At 55.5% G+C, this 25000-nt stretch overlaps 2 protein-coding genes across 2 annotated transcripts in view; both read left to right on the forward strand.

Moving 5' to 3' along the window:
* Window positions 1-3348, forward strand: part of LOC140404595 (zonadhesin-like) — a 41642-nt gene extending 38294 nt beyond the window's left edge. Inside the window, exon 16 of the mRNA XM_072493196.1 lies at window positions 3236-3348. The gene's annotated coding sequence lies outside the window, so the exon portion shown is untranslated. The remainder of the gene's footprint in view (window positions 1-3235) is intronic.
* A 276-nt stretch (window positions 3349-3624) lies between these two features.
* The window catches only part of fis1 (fission, mitochondrial 1), a 168835-nt gene continuing 147459 nt past the window's right edge, over window positions 3625-25000 (forward strand). Inside the window, exons 1-6 of the mRNA XM_072493197.1 lie at window positions 3625-3751; window positions 5494-5639; window positions 6973-7116; window positions 11150-11257; window positions 13361-13530; window positions 16130-16332. Coding sequence (XP_072349298.1) covers window positions 3731-3751; window positions 5494-5639; window positions 6973-7116; window positions 11150-11257; window positions 13361-13530; window positions 16130-16332 — 792 coding nt within the window. The 5' untranslated portion in view covers window positions 3625-3730. The remainder of the gene's footprint in view (window positions 3752-5493; window positions 5640-6972; window positions 7117-11149; window positions 11258-13360; window positions 13531-16129; window positions 16333-25000) is intronic.

Genomic DNA, 25000 nt, shown 5'->3' on the forward strand with positions numbered 1-25000 from the left:
GGGAGGTGGGGAGGGAGGGAGTGGAGGGGAGGTGGAGGGAGGAGGGTGGAGGGGGGAGGGTGGGGAGGGAGTGGAGGGGGAGGTGTGGAGGGGAGGTGGGGAGGGAGTGGAGGGGGAGGTGGAGGAGGGAGTGGAGGGGAGGTGGGGAGGGAGTGAGGGGGAGGTGGGGAGGGAGTGGAGGGGGAGGAGGAGGGGAGGTGAGGGGAGGGAGTGGAGGGGGAGGGTGGGGAGGGAGTGGAGGGGGAGGTGGAGGAGGGAGTGGAGGGGGAGGTGGGGAGGGAGTGGAGGGGAGGTGTGGGGAGGAGTGGAGGGGGAGGTGGGGAGGGAGTGGAGGGGAGGTGGGGAGGGAGTGGAGGGGAGGTGGGGAGGGGAGGTGAGGGGAGGTGGGGAGGGGGGAGGGGGAGGGGAGGTGGGGAGGAGTGGAGGGGGAGGTGGAGGAGGGAGTGGAGGGGGAGGTGGGAGGAGTGGAGGGTGGTTGTGGAGGGGGGAGGTGGGGAGGGAGTGGAGGGGGAGGTGGAGGAGGGAGGGGAGGTGGGGAGGAGTGGGGGGAGGGGGGAGTGAGGGGTAGGAGTGGTGGAGGGGGAGGTGGGGAGGGAGTGGAGGGGCGGTGGAGGAGGGAGGGGGAGGAGGGGAGGTGGGGAGGAGTGGAGGGGGAGGTGGGGAGGAGTGGAGGGGAGGTGGGGGGAGGGAGTGGGAGGGGGAGGAGGGGGAGGGGGAGTGGAGGAGGGAGGTGGAGGGGAGTGGGGAGGAGTGGGAGGGTGGAGGGGGTGGAGGGAGGTGGGAGTGGAGGGGAGGTGGGGAGGGAGTGAGGGGAGGTGGGGAGGGAGTGGAGGGGGAGGTGGAGGAGGGAGTGGAGGGGGTGTGAGGGGGAGGTGGGGGGAGGGGTGGGTGGAGGGAGGTGGAGGAGGGAGGTGGGAGGGGAGGTGTGGAGGGGGAGGTGGGAGGGGAGGGAGGGTGGTGGGAGGGGAGGTGGGGAGGGAGGGGAGGTGGAGGTGGTGTGGAGGGGAGGGGGAGGTGGGGGAGTGGGGGAGGTGGAGGAGGGAGTGGTGGGGGAGGTGGGGAGGAGGTGGAGGGGAGGTGGGGAGGGGAGGTGGGGAGGGGAGGTGGGAGGGGGAGTGGAGGGGTGTGAGGAGTGGGGAGGGAGGGGAGGGGGAGTGGGGAGGGGGAAGTGGAGGAGGAGTGGAGGGGAGGGAGGGTGGAGTGGGGGGAGGTTGTGGAGGGGAGGTGGGAGGGAGTGGGGAGGAGTGGAGGGGAGGTGGAGGAGGGAGGTGGGAGGTGGAGGAGGAGTGAGGGGGAGGTGGGGAGGGAGGGCTGTGGAGGAGGGGAGTGGGAGGGGAGGTGGAGGGGGAGTGGAGGGGGAGGTGAGGGAGGTGGGGGAGGGGAGTGGAGGGGGAGGTGGAGGGGAGGAGTGGGGGAGGTGGGGTGGGTGGAGGGGAGGTGGAGGAGGGGAGGTGGAGGTGGGGAGGAGGGAGGTGGGGTGGGAGTGGAGGGAGGTGGGAGGGAGTGGAGGGAGGGGAGGGAGGGGGTGGGAGGGGAGGTGGGGGGAGGGAGTGGAGGGGGAGGTGGGGTGGGGAGTGGAGGGGGAGGTGGGGAGGGAGTGGGGAGGGGAGGGGGAGGTGGGAGTGGGTGGGAGGGAGGAGGTGGGGTGGAGTGGAGGGGGAGGTGGAGGAGGGAGTGGAGGGGGAGGTGGGAGGGGTGGAGTGGAGGTGGGAGTGGGGAGGGAGGTGGAGGGGAGGTGGTGGAGGGAGTGGAGGGGGAGGTGGGGTGGGGTGGAGGGTGGTGTGGAGGGGGAGGTGGGGAGGGAGGGTGGAGGGGAGGTGGGGAGGGAGTGGAGGGGGAGGTGGGGAGGGAGTGAGGGGGAGGTGGGGGGGATGGAGGGAGGTGGGGTGATGGGAGTGGAGGGGGATGGGGGGAGGTGGAGGAGGTGGGGAGGGAGGGGAGGTGGGAGAGTGGGGGGAGGTGGGAGGAGTGGAGGGGGAGGTGGGGAGGGAGTGTGGGGAGAGGTGGGGAGGGAGTGGAGGGGAGGTGGGGAGGGAGTGGAGGGGGAGGGTGGGGAGGAGGTGGTGGGGGAGGTGGGGAGGGAGTGGAGGGGGAGGTGGGGAGGGTGTGGAGGGGGAGGTGGGGAGGGAGTGGAGGGGAGGTGGGGGGAGTGGAGGGGGAGGTGGGGAGGGGGGAGGTGTGGGGGTGGAGTGGAGGGGTGGGGTGGGAGTGGAGGGGGGTGGGAGGGTGGGGGTGAGGGAATGGGGGGGAGGTGGGGGGGGTGGAGGGGGAGGTGGGGAGGAGGGGTGGAGGTGGGAGGTGGGGAGGGAGTGGAGGGGGGAGGGGGGGGGGAGTGTTGGGGGAGGTGGGGAGGGTGAGGGGGGGAGGTGGGGAGGGGTGAGTGGGGTGGGGAGGTGGGGAGGGAGTGGAGGGGGAGGGAGTGGAGGGGTGGGGGGGAGGTGGAGGGAGTGGGGGGGAGGTGGAGGGATGTGGAGGGGGAGGTGGGAGGGAGTGGGGGGAGGTGGGGAGGAGTGGGAGGTGGAGGTGGGGTGGGTGGAGGGGTAGGTTGTGGAGGGGGAGGTTGTGGAGGGAGTGGAGGGGGAGGTGGGGAGGGAGTGGAGGGGGAGGTTGGGGAGGGAGGTGGAGGGGGAGGTGGGGAGGGAGTGGAGGGGGAGGTGGGAGAGATGTGGGGGGTGGGGAGGGAGTGGAGGTGGAGGTGGGAGGAGACGATGGGGTAGATGTAGGGAGGGATTCCAGATTTAAGGGCCTGGGCTGTGTGGTTGGGGATGGGGGGGCAGGGTGGCTGGGTGGTGGTTGGGGTGGGGGGCAGGGTGTTGGGTGTGGGTTGGGGATGGGGGGCAGGGTGGTGGGTGTGGTTGGGGATGGGGGGGCAGGGTGTGGTTGGGTGGGGGCAGGGTGGTGGGTGTGGTTGGGGATGGGGGGCAGGGTGGTGGGTGTGGTTGGGGATGGGGGCAGGGTGGTGGGTGTGGTTGGGGATGGGGGCAAGGGTGGTGGGTGTGGTTGGTGGGTGGGGAGGGTGGTGGGTGTGGTTGGGGATGGGGGGCAGGGTGGTGGGGTGGTCGGGGGGCTGCGGGAAGCGACTCTGAATCCCTCAAGCAACCACATGTGAGGAAAACTCCATTAGATGTGGGAGTTAGTCGGTGGAAAATCAGCAGCCCTGTTAATGTAATGTACATTGAGGCCACTAACATCTTCAACTCTCCTTTATTTCCCCCACCCCTTCCCTCCCGCCCAGGTTCCGGCTCCTGTCACATCTCGGGTGACCCGCACTACAACACCTTTGATGGAAGATCCTTGTCCTTCATGGGCACCTGTACTTACACTTTGGCCAGGTCATGTGAGAATCAGCAGACAGGTATGAAGCAATCCACCGGCCTTTCGCCTTTGACCCCCAGGTGCCATCACTCGCTGATTGGCTACCCCCCACCTCGGTGGCACGTGTATCTTTCCCTCGGTAACGAGGCTGCACAGTACTCCAGGTTTGGTCACACCAGATACGTGACGATCCTGTGCTCGAATCCTCCTGCAATAAAGGCCAACATACCGCTTGCCTCCTGCTTGGCTGCAGCTGTATGTTGACTGTGGTCCTGTGCTCATGCGTCGTTGTGACTTTTCCGTGTCCTCCAGGTCCTTGGTTTAGCGTCGAAGGGAAGAATGAGGTGCGGGGTCAGCAGGGAGTCTCCTATCTGAAGAAGGTTTACGTCACCACGCAGGGACAACCATCACCCTGATGAAGAGCAGGAGGACATTGGTCAGTGAATGCGCTTTGGAGAACCGTGCTCACCCCGAGCCTAAACATGGAGGATATCGTAGAGGGAGCTTTACTCTGTATCTAACCCCGTGCTGTATCTGTCCTGGGAGTGTTTGATGGGGACAGTGTAGAGGGAGCTTTACTCTGTATCTAACCCCGTGCTGTCCCTTTCCTGGAGAGTTTGATGGGGATAGTGTAGAGGGAGCTTTACTCTGTATCTAACCCCGTGCTGTACCTGTCCTGGGAGTGTTTGATGGGGACAGTGTAGAGGAGCTTTACTCTGTATCCAACCCCGTGCTGTACCTGTCCTGGGAGTGTTTGATGGGGACAGTGTAGAGGGAGCTTTACTCTGTATCTAACCCCATGCTGTACCTGTCCTGGGAGAGTTTGATGGGGACAGTGTAGAGGAGCTTTACTCTGTATCCAACCCCGTGCTGTACCTGTCCTGGAGTGTTTGATGGGGACAGTGTAGAGGGAGCTTTACTCTGTATCTAACCCCGAGCTGTACCTGTCCTGGGAGTGTTTGTTGGGGACAGTGTAGAGGGAGCTTTACTCTGTATCTAATCCCGTGCTGTACCTGTCCTGGGAGTGTTTGATGGAGACAGTGTAGAGGGAGCTTTACTCTGTATCTCACCCCGTGCTGTACCTGTCCTGGGAGTGTTTGATGGGGACAGTGTAGAGGGAGCTTTACTCTGTATCTAACCCCGTGCTGTACCTGTCCTGGGAGTGTTTGATGGGGACAGTGTAGAGGGAGCTTTACTCTGTATCTAACCCCGTGCTGTACCTGTCCTGGGAGTGTTTGATGGGGACAGTGTAGTGGGAGCTTTACTCTGTATCTAATCCCGTGCTGTATCTGTCCTGGGAGTGTATGATGGGGACAGTGTAGAGGGAGCTTTACTCTGTATCTAACCCCGTGCTGTATCTGTCCTGGGAAGTGTTTGATGGGGACAGTGTAGAGGGAGCTTTACTCTGTATCTAACCCCGTGCTGTACCTGTCCTGGGAGTGTTTGATGGGGACAGTGTAGAGGGAGCTTTACTCTGTATCAACCCCCGTGCTGTACCTGTCCTGGGAGTGTATGATGTGGACAGTGTAGAGGGAGCTTTACTCTGTATCTAACCCTGTGCTGTACCTGTCCTGGGAGTGTTTGATGGGGACAGTGTAGAGGGAGCTTTACTCTGTATCTAACCCCGTGCTGTACTGTCCTGGGAGTGTTTGTTGGGGACAGTGTAGAGGGAGCTTTACTCTGTATCTAACACCGTGCTGTACCTGTCCTGGAGTGTTTGATGGGACAGTGTAGAGGGAGCATTACTCTGTATCTAACCCCGTGCTGTACCTGTCCTGGGAGTGTTTGATGGGGACAGTGTAGAGGGAGCTTTACTCTGTATCCAACCCCGTGCTGTACCTGTCCTGGGAGTGTTTGATGGGGACAGTGTAGAGGGAGCTTTACTCTGTATCAAACCCCGTGCTGTATCTGTCCTGGGAGTGTTTGATGGGGACAGTGCAGAGGGAGCTTTACTCTGTATCTAACCCCGTGCTGTACCTGTCCTGGGAGTGTTTGATGGGGACAGTGTAGAGGGAGCTTTACTCTGTATCTAACCCCGTGCTGTACCTGTCCTGGGAGTGTTTGATGGGGACAGTGTAGAGGACGCTGATCTACACTAGCTCCTGATCCAACAACATTGCAATGTTGAAATTCTCAAGTGTTCTCCTGTTACTCGATGGTCAATCTCTCCCCCTGTAGGTGAATGACCGCCGAGTGCGGCTCCCATTCCGGCCCAGCCGCAGGATTGTGATATCCCAGAGTGGGCAGTACGTAGCGGTGCGGACGGACTTTGGGCTGTCCCTTCGCTGGGATGGGAACCAATACTTGGAGATCCTCGTTCCAAGGTCAGTGCTTTGCTAATTGTGATTAAAATTATTTTTATTGGTTTGCATTTGGCAGTTTGGAGAACTGGGCGTCGGGGGGAAATCAGTATCGGCGCCAATCGCGACGCTCCGACTGAGGCCCGCGTTCCGCACTGGCGGGGGAGGTAAATAAATGTAAATGGGTCTTAATGAGTTGGCCCGGCTCCCGGTTTTCCGGCCTCCCGCGAATCTCCGGTTCCCCAGGCCGGGAATCACCCGGGCGAGGATCAGCTGTGGGTTTTACCAGCGAGGTCCTGACATGGTGGACCTCCCGATGGGCCAATCACCACGAGGTCCATCTCGCCAGGGCCACGCTGGGAGAGACCATCTAAGGCCCCCCCACCGCCCCCAACAATGCCTGCCCACGCCTCCTCTAGCCCCTTCCACAGAGACCCTGGTAATAGAGGGACCCCTCAGGGACGCTTGTAATGGGGGACCCCCCCAGGGACCCCTGTAATGCCCCCCCCCCCAGAGACCCCTGTAATAGGGGAACCCCCCCCCCCCCCAGGGTCTCTTGTAATAGGGGAACGCCCCCTCCGGGCCTCCTGTAACAGGGGGACCCCCATAACGGCCCCTGTATTAAGGGTACCCCCCTCACAGTGACCCCTGTAATAGGGGGACCCCCCTAGGGTATCCTGGAATAAGGGAACCCCCCCCACAGTGTAATAGAGGGACCCCACTCCCAGAAACCCCTGTAATAGTGGGACCCCCCCCCAACAGGGGTCCCTGCCTAATGGAACCCCCTCCACAGAAACCCCCCCCCCAGAAATGGGACTCCTGTCTGGAAGCTAGAGAGCTTTTCAGTCAGGGGTAATGGGAAGCGTTATTGCTGCGATACTTACCTTGCACCTCCGTACGTCCATTTCTAGAACAGCTGTAACCTGTTCCCACAAGTCCATTAGCTGCAGGCCATTCATAGCCTTCCAGTAGTGTTCTGTGATTGACAGCTTCTGCACATCGCCTGCAGTTTTCATCCATTCATACCCCTTCACACTTCCGTGGCGTAAGTGGTGAAACCCCAATGTTTGTAAACATTGACCACATCAAAGAGAGGTAAGTGCATTCCAAGCACTAAGTGCGTTCCAATCAGCCAAGCCTGCGATATTTCTGCACTTACCCCTCTTTGATGTGCTCAAGGAGGAGCATTGGAGTAGTCAACTAAAAGTGGCAAGGTCACTGTTCATAAAGCGGGCAAGTCAAAGGCAAGCGCAGAAACTGTTGGATCTTCAGTGGGCGAACGGTTTCTTGTTTCAGTCGCACCTCCGATAGCCCTCTTACTCTCCCACCCATCTCTCTCTCTCTCTCTGTGTTCCAGCTCCTACTTCAATATGATGTGTGGGCTGTGTGGTGACTTTGATGGAAATCCGGACAATGACAATATCAAGCCGGACGGTACGGTGGCGGGAAGCGTGGGTGAACTGGGCAACAGCTGGCAAACGCCAGACGACGAGGACCAGCGGTAAGTGGGAGGCGCGCTGAGTTTGGTTAAATGAAAATTCTTCGCACACAGACAACTGGGAGATGATTGATAATTCACTGCCCGTGTATTATCGATGAAACATTAATCTTAAAAGCCCAGCATGCAATGGTAACACACTTTGACCCCCATATCCAAAATCCACTGCCCGTGGTTTTAAGGAAGGACCTCTGAAGGTGGCTTCTCCAGCGCCTGTTCGCACCACAAGGCCTCAGAGGCTACGAAGGTTCGGAAACAAGCAAGTCTCCTTCAATTCATGGGCCTCTTTCTGGTGAATGCAACTCCTTCGAAAGGCTGCTGGCCTTCTGAAAATTTATTTTGGAATGTGGCACAGAAGGTGGGGGGGGTGGGGGGGCAGCGAGACCTGTGGTGGCCCTTTCAAAAAGCGATCCAGTTATCCGTTCCTTTGCTCTTCCCCCGTCTCCCGGCAACAGCAGGGGCTGTTTAGCACAGGGCTAAATCGCTGGCTTTGAAAGCAGACGAAGGCAGGCCAGCAGCACGGTTCAATTCCCGTCCCAGCCTCCCCGAACAGGCGCCGGAATGTGGCGACTAGGGGCTTTTCACAGTAACTTCATTTGAAGCCTACTTGTGACAATAAGCGATTTTCATTTCATTTTTCACACGATTCCTCTTCAGTTAGGGCTGGCACAGTGGTTGGCACGGCTGCCTCATGGCACCGGGGTCCCAGGTTCGGTTCCGGCCTCGGGTGACTGTGCGGAGTCTGCACGTTCTCCCCCGTGCCTGCATGGGTTTCCTCCGGGCGCTCCGGTTTCCTCCCACAGTCCAAAGATGTACAGGTTGGGGTGCGATTGGCCGCGATAAATTGCCCCTTAGTGTCCAATGGTCAGGTGGGGTCACGGGGAAACGGCCAGGAAATGGGCCGGGGGTTGCTCTTTCAGAGGGTCGGTACAGACTCGACAGGCCGAATGGCCTCCTTCTGCGCTGTAGGGATTCGACGATTCAATTATTTATCTAATTCTCTTTTGAAAGCTTCAATTAGACCTGTATCCGTTAGCCTATCATGACCCTTATATAGGGCGGCACGGTAGCACAGGGGGTTAGCACTGTTGCTTCACAGCTCCAGGGTCCCGGGTTCGATTCCCGGCTCGGGTCACCGTCCGTGCGGAGTCTGCACGTTCTCCCCCGTGTCTGCGTGGGTTTCCTCCGGGCGCTCCGGTTTCCTCCCACAAGTCCCGAAAGACGTGCTTGTTCGGTGAATTGGACGTTCTGAATTCTCCCTCCGTATACCCGGCGCCGGAATGTGGCGACGAGGGGATTTGCTCAGTAACTTCATTGCGGCGTTAAATGTAAGCCTACTTGTGACACTAATTAAGGTTATTATTATATACACGCAGTTTCCTGGTCTGATCCCCCAGTCCCAGCAGACATAAGCCCCATGTGATTTCTGTTAACCTCTGACTCTCGTAACCCCCAGCTGGACGAACGACCCCCGCCCTCCCAGATATCTCCACACTGCACCGTGCCTCCACGGTACTCACCCTTGCTGAGCGCAGATCATTCGCTGGCACTGGACCCAGATCCAGGCGCGGCGCTCCCACGTGGCGCCGGCCACTAACCTGGGCTGCCACATCTGCCCGGGCCTCCTTCGATCGGTGAGAGGCCCCGTCTTCGGCTCCCCGTGGATGTGCCTGCTTGGCACTCCCCCATCGACCAGCCGGCACGAAACCGCGTGGCCTTGCCGTTCTGAGCCTGGTAGCGCAAATCCCTGCCGGCCTCGTGTACCTGACAGGCGGGGAGTTCACCCCCGTGATGGCGAACCCCCTCGGTCAAATCTCCCCTCCACCTTTCCCGCTCTGGGGAGAGAACATTCCCGGCTTCCCCCCGTCCCTCCACCTTAACCGTAATTCCTGCCCCCTCGGAACAATTCCCGAAAATCTTGCCCGGTTCCCTCCCGAAAGTGTGTGGAGCAGGATGCGAGAAATGTAGGCCTCGCCCAGCTTCAACCAAAATGGTGGGTGTGTGAGGGGGGGGGCGTACCCTTAATACAGGGGTCCCTGTGGGGGTCCCCCTATTGCAGGAGACCCCGGGGAGGGGGGGGGGGGGGGGTTCCCCTATTACAAGAGACCCTGGGGGGGGGGGTCTAAGTTTCGTCTAAGTTTTCGCACTCTTTCACGGAACGTGGGCGGGGCCCAGCGCTTGTTGCCTTCCCGAATTACCCTCGAACCGAGCGGGCTCACCCCCATCATTCCAGAGGGGCAGTTAGGAATCGACCACATCACTGTGTGTGGGGGGGGCGGGAGGGGGGGGGGGGGGGTGGTCTGGAGTCACGTGTAGGCCAGACCAGGGTAAGGACGGCAGATTTCCTTCCCTAAAGGGGACATGAGTGAACAACACGGGTTTTTACGGAAATCGGTCATAGTCGTCACGGCCACCATTACCTTATATTCCGGATTTTATTTTTTATTATTGACATTAAATCTCACCAGCTGCCATGGCGGGTTTCGAACCTGTGCACACACACCACCCCTCCCCCTCTCCCCACCCCCCCCCCGTGATCCATTAGCCTGGGGCCTAGCCATTAGACTAGTAATCCAGGGACTAGGGTACATTACCGCTGCCCAGCTTGATGTAACTTCCGAGTTAGGGTTTGAATAGTGTTTTTTTAAATAAGTGTAGATTACCCAATTATTTTTTCCAATTGAGGGGCAACTTAGCGCGGCCAATCCACCTGCCCTGCACATCTTTGGGTTGTGGGGGGCGAAACCCACGCAGACACGGGGAGAATGTGCAAACCCCACACGGACAGTGACCCAGAGCCGGGATTCGAACCCGGGTCCTCGGCGCCGCGAGGCAGCTGTGCTAACCACCGTGCTGCCGATGAATAGTTTATTGATAAAGGGCTCCGTGCCATTTGACACCAGACCGTTCCACCCTCTGCTGTAGTTCCCCCGAGTCGCAGTTTTATTCCGAATGATCTTTTGATTGTTCCTCTCCTGTTATCTGCTGTCATGAAAAGTTCCATTTATCAGCGTTATCGAGGGGAAAGACGAACTTTACAACCACGATTCAATCAACGATGTCCACGTGAGGGCCTTGTCTCTGTTTATGGGAAACATCATGAAAAAGATATTCTGGATGCTGGCCACCATCTCCCCCTAGGGGCAGCCGCCATCTTCCTCACGACCCCTAGGGGTCGATACCATCTTCGCTGTGAGCCCCCAGTAGGAAAATTCAGTAAAACTGGGAAATAAGAATACTGGTCCAAATTGATTTTTCCAATTAGGCCCTCAGGGTCATTGGCATCTACCCTGTGACCAACAAGGGTCATGGCATCTTCCCTGTGAACCCTAGGGGGTCATCAGCATCTTCCCTGTGACACCTAGGGGTCTTCCCCATCTTCCCTGACAATGGCATCTTCCCTGTGATCCCTAGGGGTCATCACCAAATTCCCTGTGACCCTTAGAGGTCTTCCCATCTTCCCTGACATTGGCACCTTCCCTGTGACCCCTAGGGGTCATCACCAAATTCCCTGTGACCCTTAGGGGTCTTCCCATCTTCCCTGACATTGGCACCTTCCCTGTGACCCCTAGGGGTCATCACCAAATTCCCTGTGACCCCTAGGGGTCTTCCCCATCTTCCCTGTCATCGCCATTTTTCCTGTGACTACTAGGGGTCGTCACCAACTTCCCTGTGACCCCGAGGGGTCTTCGCCATCTTTCCTGTCATTGCCATCTTCCCTGTGACCCCTGGGGGTCGCTGCCATCTTCCCTGTGACCCCGAGGGATCTTCGCCATCTTTCCTGTCATCGCCATCTTCCCTGTGACCCCTAGGGGTCGCTGCCATCTTCCCTGTGACCCCAAGGGATCTTCGCCATCTTTCCTGTCATCGCCATCTTTCCTGTGACCCCTAGGGGTCGCTGCCATCTTTCCTGTGACCCCTAGGGGTTGCCACCATCTTTCCATTGGGGATTGTCTCAGGTGAATTGTGGGGCCAGAAATCGCCCATGACCATTTTTCAACAAAGACGCAAATTCTCATCCTTGCTTTATTCTCAGTTGCAAACCACATATCCCGGAGGAACATCCTTGTGAGAAAGACCTCTACGACAAAGTGACCAGCGCAGACAAGTGTGGACGAATCACTGACCAAGAGGGGTCCTTCCGGTAAGAATCCAGCATTTCTATAGCGCCTCTGGTGCAGTAAGACTTCACAAGGTGCCTGAAGAAAAATGTAATAAGAGAAAAATTGACACTGGTATTACCTCAGGCCAGCAAAGAGGTAGGTTTTAAAGAAGTTATTAAAGGCGGAGCAAGAGGCAGAGACAGTTTAGGGTTGGAATTCCGAAGCTCAGGTCTCGGATGGCTGATAACACAACCGCCATTGGTGAGGCGATGGAAGTCGGACATGGACGCGAGGCTGGATTTGGAGGAATGGAAAGACTCCGGAGAGATGTGGAGCTGGGGAACGACCGCCCAGATTGCCGAGGCCCCGAAGGCGATTTGGACAGCAGGGCGAGAATTATAAGATCGAGATGTCACCTAACCAGCAACCAATGTGTCGGTCAGCGAGTCCAGGGAGCTGAGGGCAAACAGGACTGGGTGCGAGCTAAAAACAGGGGACAGACTTTTGGATGAGCGAAGCGGGACGGAGAATGGGAAGAGTGGCCAGGAGAATTGTGGGAAGAGTCGGGTCTGAAGCCATTCCCAGCACTGCCTTGTTTCCCCGGGTGGGATTCGCTAATAATGGGGCTATGTCCCCCACGCCAGCGTGAAAACCGGCGCCAACGACTCCGGAGTCAATGGCCCCCCAACGTGAGGAATTCTCCCCTTCCTAGGGGGCTAGGTTGCCGCCGGAGTGGTCCCCGCAGCTCCAGCCGTCGCGGAACAGCCGGCGTATTTCCGCGCGTGCGCGGGGGTTCCCTTCCCCGCGCCGCCCCCCCCCCCCCCCCCCCAGGCAATGTGGCAGAGCCCTACAGGGGCCGGGCGCGGAGTAAAGTAGGCCCCCGCGGAACCAGCCCGCCCGCCGATCGGTAGGCCTCGATCGCAGGCCAGGCCACCATGCCCCCCCCCCCACCCCCCAGGTCGGATAAATAGCGCGTGACAATGGCCAGATTATCTGTTTGCGTGGCGTTGACCGAGGGATGAATGTTGGCCAAGCTCGCCCGGGGAGACCTCTCCTTTGAAATAGATGGGGATCTTTCATGATCCTTTGAAAGAGCGGACAGAACGTTGACCTGAAAGACACTGCAACACTCCCTCGGTGCTGTGCCCAGAGCATTGGCCTGGGTGGGGGGCGGGGGGGGGGGTTCTGTACTCCAGACACAGACCTGAACTCGCGACCTCCTGATTCAGGGGGAGAGAGAACGTCACCGATTGGTCCAGAGCACATACTTGGGAAACATGTCAAAAGGCGCCAGTGCAAAAATAAAGATTTCACAGAAGTAAGAGGGGTTAGCGATTAGGAGACATTTTTATTTCTGTAGATAAGAGGAGGTTGAGGGATGGCCTGTTGGAGGTCTTGAAAATGATCAAAGGGAGTTTGATAGGTGTAATGCTGGGCTTTCAGAGATTACATTCGTGAACAAAATGGGATTTATTTGGACCATAAGACACAGGAGCAGAATTAGGCCATTCGGCCCATCAAGTCTGCTCCGCCATTCGATCATGTTTCCCATCCCCATTCTCCTGCCTTCTCCCCATAACCCCTGACCCCCCTCATTAATCAAGAACCTACCTATCTCTGTCTTGAAGACACTCCGCGATTTGGCCTCCACAGCCTTCTGCGGCAAAGAGTCCCACAGATTCACCGCCCCCCTGGCTGAAGAAATTCCCCCTCGTCCCTGTTTTAGAGGATCGCCCCCTTCAGTCTGAGGCTGCGCCCTCGGGCTCTGGTCTCTCCTGCTCGTGGAGACATCCTCTCCACCTCCACTCCACCCCGGCCTTTCAGTGTCCCGGAGATCGACCTTCGCTTCCTGGAGACTCTGGGGCCAAACTCAAGAGGGTCGGAAACGTGGGCGGGGTGGGGGCGGTGGGAGAGGCCCAAACCAGGGCCCATCAATATAAGACCATCACCCATAAATGCAGTGCAGATTTCAGGAGAAACCACTTTAGCCAGAGGCTGGGGAGGATGTGGAACTCGCTCCCACAGGGAGTGGCTGAGGTGAATAGTGTTGATGTATTTAAGGCGGGGGGGGGGGGGGCGGGGGGGGAGGTTGGATTATGAGCGTAAATCTCTGACGATGCTGCCTTCCCCGTGTTATTCCGCAGGGACTGCGTTAAGATCGTGGACCCCGTGCCCTATTTCAACAACTGCGTCTTTGACATGTGCCAGTACCAGGGGCTTGAGACAACATTGTGTGACCAACTCCAGGCCTATACAGATGCCTGTCTGATGGCCAAGGCCACTGTCCACGAATGGAGGACAGCGGACTTCTGTCGTGAGTGATTCTGCATCTTGAACTGTTCGGACCAAAGCAGATGTTATTTGCTAAAAATAAAAACAGAGGGAAATCTGTCTTAAAAAATTAAAAGATTTATTAATAAGGAAAAAAAACTCAAACACGCTAGATTAAAGTTACACTGTTAGCAGAGTCTTAAATAATTTGGGGCAGCACGGTGGCATAGTGGATAAGCACAATTGCTTCACAGCTCCAGGGTCCCAGGTTCGATTCCCGGCTTGGGTCACTGTCTGTGCGGAGTCTGCACATCCTCCCCCGTGTCTGCGTGGGTTTCCTCCAGGTGCTCCGGTTTCCTCCCACAGCCCAAAGATGTGCAGGTTAGGTGGATTGGCCATGGTAAATTGCCCTTAGTGTCCAAAATTGCGGGTCACTGTCCGTGTGGAGTTTGCGCGTCCTCCCCGTGTCTGCGTGGGTCTCAACCAAAAGGTGTGCAGGTTGGGTGGATTGGCCACGCTAAAATTGCCTTTTAATTGGAAAATATAAATTGGGAGCTCTAAATTTTTCTGTTCTGACTGGGTGGCTGTTTCACATTTCACGCCTTCTCTCAGGGCAGAGCTAGTCTCAGGTCTTATTCGCCCACAGGACCACCACAGATCAACATCTCATATCATCTCCAATCCCATTGTCCTCAGCACCTCCTTGAGGTCAACTTTTCCAGATTCTAAAAATCTTTCACGTTTTACTATGGCCTCCATTCTCAGGTCAAATACAATTTAATGACCCTCCCTTGTTTGCTGATAAAACATTTATAAGCTATAAAAGTCCCTTAAATTCCCCGTTGAAAGTTAGCAGCTGAAAGGCTAAGTCCTTACCTATCTCCTAATGCAAATCTTTCAAACCCAAAGTATTTACTTGTGCATGCAAATCACCTTAGCGTCACGTAACAAATGCAAACATCTGACACCATTAACCCATTTATCTCTCAGACCAGCACCCTTTAATAACATCCCCAGCTTAATGAGATCATACCACCAGAACCCACCCAAACAAGTTCAATTTTCACAGAATTTATCTGTACAGTGCACGCAATAAAAGGTATTAGTGCACATCAGACATAGGGGAGGGTACTGATTGTCGCAAAATATGCCTCTGCACTCAATGCCAGCAAACAGACACAAAAGCAATGTCTATCCACTCCACACAAATACACAGTCCAGTAAACACTGACCCTCCACTCCACACCAATACACAGTCCAGTAAACACTGACCCTCCACTCCACACCGATACACAGTCCAGTAAACACTGACCCTCCACTCCACACCAATACACAGTCCAGTAAACACTGACCCTCCGCTCCACACCAATACAGAGTCCAGTAAACACTGACCCTCCACTCCACATCAATACACAGTCCAGTAAACACTGACCCTCCGCTCCACACCAATACACAGTCCAGTAAACACTGACCCTCCGCTCCACACCAATACATAGTCCAGTAAACACTGACCCTCCACTCCACACCAATACACAGTCCAGTAAACGCAGACACTCCGCTCCACGCCAATATACAGTCCAGTAAAAACTGACCCTCCGCTCCACACCAATACAGAGTCCAGTAAACACGGACCCTCCGCTCCACACCAATACACAGTGCAGTAAACACGGACCCTCCACCCCACACCAATACACAGTGCAGTAAACACGGACACTCCGCTCCACACCAATACACAGTCCAGTAAACACGGACCCTCCATTCCACACCAATATACAGTCCAGTAAACACTGACCCTCCGCTCCAGACCAATACACAGTCCAGTAAACACAGACCCTCCACTCCACACCAATACACAATCCAGTAAACACTGACCCTCCACTCCACACCAATACACAGTCCAGTAAACACGGACCCTCCGCTCCACACCAATACACAGTCCAGTAAACACTGACCCTCCACTCCACACCAATACACAGTCCAGTAAACATGGACACTCCCCTCCACACCAATACACAGTCCAGTAAACACGGACACCCCTCTCCATACCAATACACAATCCAGTAAACACTGACCCTCCATTCCACACCAATACACAGTCCAGTAAACACGGACCCTCCACTCCACACCAATACACAATCCAGTAAACACTGATGCTCCACTCCACACCAATACACAGTCCAGTAAACACGGACCCTCCGCTCCACACCAATCCACAGTCCAGTAAACACACACACTCCGCTCCACACCAATACACAGTCCAGTAAACACTGACCACCCACTCCACACCAATACACAGTCCAGTAAACACGGACCCTCCACTCCACACCAATACACAGTCCAGTAAACATGGACACTCCTCTCCACACCAATACACAGTCCAGTAAACACGGACCCCCCTCCCCACACCAATACACAGTCCAGTAAACACAGACCCTGCACTCCACACACAACCCGGGTTGCAGGCTACAGCAATGTCGACCAGTAAATGCAGGCCGATTGCTCCAGCTAAATGCAGTCAGTGGAGGACAGTACCATTGACTAACAGCGCTGCCGGCTCCCGGCTCGATCGACAGAGTTACACAGTGACCAGGGACAGCGGTCCCCCATTCTGCAGCGCTAACCGTGTCCTTCTCTTCCCCCAGCTCTCAGCTGTCCGCCCAACAGCCACTACACCCTGTGTGCGAGCGCCTGCCCTGCGGCCTGCAATGACCACGTCTACCCAACCCTGTGTTCAGAGCGCTGCGTCGAGGGCTGCGAATGTGATGCCGGGTTCATACAGAGTGACGGGCAGTGCGTCTCGCTTACCCACTGTGGATGCACCGACGCTGGGGGCAGTTACTGGCTGGTAAGTCATTGCTTCTCCGGCAACAGGCTGTGGTCTCGGATCAGTGGCCCACTCCGCAGATACTGAGAACTATTATCGAATCTCCAGATTCTGAACTGGTTTACTGATCTGTACACTGACTGGTGTCTCTCAGTCCCTCTCTCTCTCAGGGAGATATCTGTACACCGACTGGTGTCTCTCAGTCCCCTCTCTCTCTCAGGGAGATATCTGTACACTGACTGGTGTCTCTCAGTCCCCTCTCGCTCTCAGGGAGATATCTGTACACTGACTGGTGTCTCTCAGTCCCCTCTCTCTCTCAGGGAGATATCTGTACACTGACTGGTGTCTCTCAGTCCCCTCTCTCTCTCAGGGAGATATCTGTACACTGACTGGTGTCTCTCAGTCCCCTCTCTCTCTCAGGGAGATATCTGTACACTGACTGGTGTCTCTCAGTCCCCCCTCTCTCTCAGGGAGATATCTGTACACTGACTGGTGTCTCTCAGTCCCCTCTCTCTCTCAGGGGGATATCTGTACACTGACTGGTGTCTCTCAGTCCCCTCTCTCTCAGGGAGATATCTGTACACTGACTGGTGTCTCTCAGTCCCCTCTCTCTCTCAGGGAGATATCTGTACACTGACTGGTGTCTCTCAGTCCCCTCTCTCTCTCAGGGAGATATCTGTGCGCTGACTGGTGTCTCTCAGTCCCCCCTCTCTCTCAGGGAGATATCTGTACACTGACTGGTGTCTCTCAGTCCCCCCTCTCTCTCAGGGAGATATCTGTACACTGACTGGTGTCTCTCAGTCCCCCCTCTCTCTCAGGGAGATATCTGTACACTGACTGGTGTCTCTCAGTCCCCTCTCTCTCTCAGGGAGATATCTGTACACTGACTGGTGTCTCTCGGTCCCCTCTCTCTCAGGGAGATATCTGTACACTGACTGGTGTCTCTCAGTCCCCTCTCTCTCTCAGGGAGATATCTGTACACTGACTGGTGTCTCTCAGTCCCCTCTCTCTCTCAGGGAGATATCTATACACCGACTGGTGTCTCTCAGCCCCCTCTCTCTGTCAGGGAGATATCTGTACACTGACTGGTGTCTCTCAGCCCCCTCTCTCTGTCAGGGAGATATCTATACACTGACTGGTGTCTCTCGGTCCCTCTCTCTCTCAGGGAGATATCTGTACACTGACTGGTGTCTCTCAGTCCCTCTCTCTCTCAGGGAGATATCTGTACACTGACTGGTGTCTCTCAGTCCCCTCTCTCTCTCAGGGAGATATCTATACACTGACTGGTGTCTCTCAGCCCCCTCTCTCTGTCAGGGAGATATCTGTACACTGACTGGTGTCTCTCAGTACCCTCTCTCTCTCAGGGAGATATCTGTACACGAACTGGTGTCTCTCAGTCCCCCTTCTCTCTCAGGACGATATCTGTACACTGACTGGTGTCACTCAGTCCCCTCTCTCTCTCTGAGAGATATCTGTACACTGACTGGTGTCTCTCAGTCCCCTCTCTCTCAGGGAGATATCTGTACACTGACTGGTGTCTCTCAGTCCCTCTCTCTCTCTCAGGGAGATATCTGTGCACTGACTGGTGTCTCTCAGTCCCTCTCTCTCTCAGGGAGATATCTGTACACTGACTGGTGTCTCTCAGTCCCCTCTCTCTCAGGGAGATATCTGTACACTGACTGGTGTCTCTCAGTCCCTCTCTCTCTCAGGGAGATATCTGTACACTGACTGGTGTCTCTCAGTCCCCTCTCTCTCAGGGAGATATCTGTACACTGACTGGTGTCTCTCAGTCCCTCTCTCTCTCTCAGGGAGATATCTGTGCACTGACTGGTGTCTCTCAGTCCCTCTCTCTCTCAGGGAGATATCTGTACACTGACTGGTGTCTCTCAGTCCCCTCTCTCTCAGGGAGATATCTGTACACTGACTGGTGTCTCTCAGTCCCCTCTCTCTCAGGGAGATATCTGTACACTGACTGGTGTCTCTCAGTCCCTCTCTCCCTCAGGGAGATATCTGTCCACTGACTGGTGTCTCTCAGTCCCCTCTCTCTCAGGGAGATATCTGTACACTGACTGGTGCCTCTCAGTCCCTCTCTCTCAGGGAGATATCTGTACACTGACTGGTGTCTCTCAGTCCCCTCTCTCTCTCAGGGAGATATCTGTACACTGACTGGTGTCTCTCAGTCCCCTCTCTCTCAGGGAGATATCTGTACACTGACTGGTGTCTCTCAGTCCCCTCTCTCTCAGGGAGATATCTGTACACTGACTGGTGTCTCTCAGTCCCCTCTCGCTCTCAGGGAGATATCTGTACACTGACTGGTGTCTCTCAGTCCCCTCTCTCTCAGGCAGATATCTGTACACTGACTGGTGTCTCTCAGTCCCCTCTCTCTCTCAGGGGGATATCTGTACACTGACTGGTGTCTCTCAGCCCCCTCTCTCTCAGGGAGATATCTGTACACTGACTGGTGTCTCTCTGGCCCCTCTCTCTCTCAGGGAGATATCTGTACACTGACTGGTGTCTCTCAGTCCCTCTCTCTCTCAGGCAGATATCTGTACACTGACTGGTGTCTCTCAGTCCCCTCTCTCTCAGGGATATATCTGTACACTGACTGGTGTCTCTCAGTCCCCTCTCTCTCAGGGAGATATCTGTACACTGACTGGTGTCTCTCAGTCCCCTCTCTCTCAGGGAGATATCTGTACACTGACTGGTGCCTCTCAGTCCCTCTCTCTCAGGGAGATATCTGTACACTGACTGGTGTCTCTCAGTCCCCTCTCTCTCAGGCAGATATCTGTACACTGACTGGTGTCTCTCAGTCCCCTCTCTCTCAGGCAGATATCTGTACACTGACTGGTGTCTCTCAGTCCCCTCTCTCTCAGGCAGATATCTGTACACTGACTGGTGTCTCTCAGCCCCCTCTCTCTCAGGGAGATATCTGTACACTGACTGGTGTCTCTCAGTCCCCTCTCTCTCAGGGAGGTATCTGTACACTGACTGGTGTCTCTCAGTCCCTCTCTCTCAGGGGAATATCTGTACACTGACTGGTGCCTCTCAGTCCCTCTCTCTCTCAGGCAGATATCTGTACACTGACTGGTGCCTCTCAGTCCCTCTCTCTCAGGGAGATATCTGTACACTGACTGGTGTCTCTCAGTCCCCTCTCTCTCAGGGAGGTATCTGTACACTGACTGGTGTCTCTCAGTCCTCTCTCTCTCAGGGAGGTATCTGTACACTGACTGGTGTCTCTCAGTCCCTCTCTCTCTCAGGGAGATATCTGTACACTGACAGGTGTATCTCAGTCCCCTCTCTCTGTCAGGGGGATATCTGTACACTGACTGGTGTCTCTCAGTCCTCTCTCTCTCAGGGAGATATCTGTTCACTGACTGGTGTCTCTTAGTCCCCTCTCTCTCTCAGGGAGATATCGGTACACTGACTGGTGTCTCTCAGTCCCCCCTCTCTCTCAGGGAGATATCTGTACACTGACTGGTGTCTCTCAGTCCCCTCTCTCTCTCAGGGAGATATCTGTACACTGACTGGTGTCTCTCCGTCCCCTGTCTCTCAGGGAGATATCTGTACAATGACTGGTGTCTCTCAGTCCCCTCTCTCTCAGGGAGATATCTGTACACTGACTGGTGTCTCTCAGTCCCCTCTCTCTCAGGGAGATATCTGTACACTGACTGGTGTCTCTCAGTCCCCTCTCTCTCTGAGGGAGATATCTGTACACTGACTGGTGTCTCTCAGTCCCCTCTCTCTCAGGGAGATATCTGTACACTGACTGGTGTCTCTCAGTCCTCTCTCTCTCAGGGAGGTATCTGTACACTGACTGGTGTCTCTCAGTCCCCTCTCTCTCAGGGAGATATCTGTACACTGACTGGTGTCTCTCAGTCCCCTCTCTCTCTCAGGGAGATATCTGTTCACTGGACTGGTGTCTCTCAGTCCTCTCTCTCTCAGGGAGGTATCTGTACACTGACTGGTGTCTCTCAGTCCCTCTCTCTCTCAGGGAGATATCTGTACACTGACAGGTGTATCTCAGTCCCCTCTCTCTGTCAGGGGGATATCTGTACACTGACTGGTGTCTCTCAGTCCTCTCTCTCTCAGGGAGATATCTGTTCACTGACTGGTGTCTCTTAGTCCCCTCTCTCTCTCAGGGAGATATCGGTACACTGACTGGTGTCTCTCAGTCCCCCCTCTCTCTCAGGGAGATATCTGTACACTGACTGGTGTCTCTCAGTCCCCTCTCTCTCTCAGGGAGATATCTGTACACTGACTGGTGTCTCTCCGTCCCCTGTCTCTCAGGGAGATATCTGTACAATGACTGGTGTCTCTCAGTCCCCTCTCTCTCAGGGAGATATCTGTACACTGACTGGTGTCTCTCAGTCCCCTCTCTCTCAGGGAGATATCTGTACACTGACTGGTGTCTCTCAGTCCCCTCTCTCTCTGAGGGAGATATCTGTACACTGACTGGTGTCTCTCAGTCCCCTCTCTCTCAGGGAGATATCTGTACACTGACTGGTGTCTCTCAGTCCTCTCTCTCTCAGGGAGGTATCTGTACACTGACTGGTGTCTCTCAGTCCCCTCTCTCTCAGGGAGATATCTGTACACTGACTGGTGTCTCTCAGTCCCCTCTCTCTCTCAGGGAGATATCTGTTCACTGACTGGTGTCTCTCAGTCCCTCTCTCTCTCAGGGAGATACCTGTACACTGACTGGTGTCTCTCAGTCCTCTCTCTCTCAGGGAGGTATCTGTACACTGACTGGTGTCTCTCAGTCCCCTCTCTCTCTCAGGGAGATATCTGTACACTGACTGGTGTCTCTCAGTCCCCTCTCTCTCAGGGAGATATCTGTACACTGACTGGTGTCTCTCAGTCCCCTCTCTCTCAGGGAGATATCTGTACACTGACTGGTGTCTCTCAGTCCTCTCTCTCTCAGGGAGGTATCTGTACACTGACTGGTGTCTCTCAGTCCCCTCTCTCTCTCAGGGAGATATCTGTACACTGACTGGTGTCTCTCAGTCCCCTCTCTCTCAGGGAGATATCTGTACACTGACTGGTGTCTCTCAGTCCCCTCTCTCTCAGGGAGATATCTGTACACTGACTGGTGTCTCTCAGTCCCCTCTCTCTCAGGGAGATATCTGTGCACTGACTGGTGTCTCTCAGTCCCCTCTCTCTCAGGGAGATATCTGTACACTGACTGGTGTCTCTCAGTCCCCTCTCTCTCAGGGAGATATCTGTACACTGACTGGTGTCTCTCAGTCCCCTCTCTCTCAGGGAGATATCTGTACACTGACTGGTGTCTCTCAGTCCCCTCTCTCTCTCAGGGAGATATCTGTACACTGACTGGTGTCTCTCAGTCCCCTCTCTCTCAGGGAGATATCTGTACACTGACTGGTGTCTCTCAGTCCCCTCTCTCTCAGGGAGATATCTGTACACTGACTGGTGTCTCTCAGTCCCCTCTCTCTCAGGGAGATATCTGTACACTGACTGGTGTCTCTCAGTCCCCTCTCTCTCAGGGAGATATCTGTACACTGACTGGTGTCTCTCAGTCCCCTCTCTCTCAGGGAGATATCTGTACACTGACTGGCGTCTCTCAGTCCCCTCTCTCTCAGGGAGATATCTGTACACTGACTGGTGTCTCTCAGTCCCCTCTCTCAGGGAGATATCTGTACACTGACTGGTGTCTCTCAGTCCCCTCTCTCTCAGGGAGATATCTGTACACTGACTGGCGTCTCTCAGTCCCCTCTCTCTCAGGGAGATATCTGTACACTGACTGGTGTCTCTCAGTCCCCTCTCTCAGGGAGATATCTGTACACTGACTGGTGTTCTCAGTCCCCTCTCTCTCAGGGAGATATCTGTACACTGACTGGTGCCTCTCAGTCCCTCTCTCTCTCAGGGAGATATCTGTACACTGACTGGTGCCTCTCAGTCCCTCTCTCTCTCAGGGAGATATCTGTACACTGACTGGTGTCTCTCAGTCCCCTCTCAGGGAGATATCTGTTCACTGACTGGTGTCTCTCAGTCCCCTCTCTCTCTCAGGGAGATATCTGTACACTGACTGGTGCCTCTCAGTCCCTCTCTCTCTCAGGGAGATATCTGTACACTGACTGGTGTCTCTCAGTCCCCTCTCTCTCTCAGGGAGATATCTGTACACTGACTGGTGTTCTCAGTCCCCTCTCTCTCAGGGAGATATCTGTACACTGACTGGTGTCTCTCAGTTCCTCTCTCTCCCAGGGAGATATCTGTACACTGACTGGTGTCTCTCAGTCCCCTCTCTCTCTCAGGGAGATATCTGTACACTGACTGGTGTCTCTCAGTCCCCTCTCTCTCAGGGAGATATCTGTACACTGACTGGTGTCTCTCAGTCCCCTCTCTCTCTCAGGGAGATATCTGTACAATGACTGGTGTCTCTCAGTCCCCTCTCTCTGGGAGGTATCTGTACACTGACTGGTGTCTCTCAGTCCCTCTCTCTCAGGGAGATATCTGTACACTGACTGGTGTCTCTCAGTCCCCTCTCTCTCTCAGGGAGATATCTGTACACTGACTGGTATCTCTCAGTCCCCTCTCTCTCTCAGGGAGATATCTGTACACTGACTGGTGTCTCTCAGTCCCCTCTCTCTCTCAGGGAGATATCTGTTCACTGATTGGTGTCTCTCAGTCCCCCCTCTCTCTCTCCGTGAGATATCTGTACACTGACTGGTGTCTCTCAGTCCCCTGTCTCTCTCAGGGAGATATCTGTACACTGACTGGTGTCTCTCCGTCCCCTCTCTCTGTCAGGGAGATATCTGTACACTGACTGGTGTCTCTCCGTCCCTTCTCTCTCTCAGGGAGATATCTGTACACTGACTATTGTCTCTCAGTCCCCTCTCTCTCAGGGGGATATCTGTACACTGACTGGTGTCTCTCAGTCCCCTCTCTCTCAGGGAGATATCTGTACACTGACTGGTGTCTCACAGTCCCCACTCTCTCAGGGAGATATCTGTACACTGACTGGTGTCTCTCAGTCGCCTCTCTCTCTCAGGGAGATATCTGTACACTGACTGGTGTCTCTCAGTCCCCTCTCTCTCAGGGAGATATCTGTACACTGACTGGTGTCTCTCAGTCCCCTCTCTCTCTCAGGGAGATATCTGTACACTGACTGGGGTCTCTCAGTCCCCTCTCTCTCTCAGGGAGATATCTGTACACTGACTGGTGTCTCTCAGTCCCCCCTCTCTCTCTGTCAGGGAGATATCTGTACACTGACTGGTGTATCTCTGTCCCCTCTCTCTCTCTGTCAGGGAGATATCTGTACACTGATTGGTGTCTCTCAGTCCCCTCTCTCTCTCAGGGAGATATCTGTACACTGACTGGTGTCTCTCAGTCCCCTCTCTCTCAGGGAGATATCTGTACACTGACTGGTGTCTCTCAGTCCCTCTCTCTCTCAGAGAGATATCTGTACGCTGACTGGTGTCTCTCAGTCCCTCTCTCTCTCTCAGGGAGATATCCGTACACTGACTGGTGTCTCTCAGTCCCCTCTCTCTCTCAGAGAGATATCTGTACGCTGACTGGTGTCTCTCAGTCCCTCTCTCTCTCTCAGGGAGATATCCGTACACTGACTGGTGTCTCTCAGTCCCCTCTCTCTCTCAGGGATATATCCGTACACTGACTGGTGTCTCTCAGTCCCCTCTCTCTCTCAGGGAGATATCTGTACACTGACTGGTGTCTCTCTGTTCCTCTCTCTCGGAGATATCTGTACACTGACTGGTGTCTCTCAGTCCCTCTCTCTCTCTCAGGGAGATATCCGTACACTGACTGGTGTCTCTCAGTCCCCTCTCTCTCTCAGGGAGATATCTGTACACTGACTGGTGTCTCTCAGTCCTCTCTCTCTCAGGGAGATATCTGTACACTGACTGGTGTCTCTCAGTCCCCTCTCTCAGGCCGATTTCTGTACACTGACTGGTGTCTCTCAGTCCCCTCTCTCTCTCAGGGAGATTTCTGTACACTGATTGGTGTCTCTCAGCCCCCACTCTCTCAGGGAGATTTCTGTACACTGACTGGTGTCTCTCAGTCCCCTCTCTCTCTCAGGGAGATTTCTGTACACTGATTGGTGTCTCTCAGTCCCCTCTCTCTCTCAGTGAGATATCTGTACACTGACTGGTGTCTCTCAGTCCCCTCTCTCTCAGGGAGATATCTGTACACTGACTGGTGTCTCTCAGCCCCCTCTCTCTGTCAGGGAGATATCTGTACACTGACTGGTGTCTCTCAGCCCCCTCTCTCTGTCAGGGAGATATCTGTACACTGACTGGTGTCTCTCAGCCCCCTCTCTCTGTCAGGGAGATATCTGTACACTGACTGGTGTCTCTCAGTCCCCTCTCTCTCAGGGAGATATCTGTACACTGACTGGTGTCTCTCAGTCCCCTCTTTCTCAGGGAGATATATGTACACTGACTGGTGTCTCTCAGTCCCCTCTCTCTCAGGGAGATATATGTACACTGGCTGGTGTCTCTCAGTCCCTCTCTCTCAGGGAGATATATGTACACTGACTGGTGTCTCTCAGTCCCCTCTCTCTCAGGGAGATATATGTACACTGGCTGGTGTCACTCAGTCCCCTCTCTCTCAGGGAGATATCTGCACACTGACTGGTGTCTCTCAGTCCCTCTCTCTCTCTCAGGGGGATATCTGTACACTGACTGGTGTCTCTCAGCCCCCTCTCTCTGTCAGGGAGATA

This window comes from Scyliorhinus torazame, chromosome 31 (genome assembly GCF_047496885.1).
Source record: "Scyliorhinus torazame isolate Kashiwa2021f chromosome 31, sScyTor2.1, whole genome shotgun sequence".
Classification (NCBI taxonomy): domain Eukaryota; kingdom Metazoa; phylum Chordata; class Chondrichthyes; order Carcharhiniformes; family Scyliorhinidae; genus Scyliorhinus; species Scyliorhinus torazame.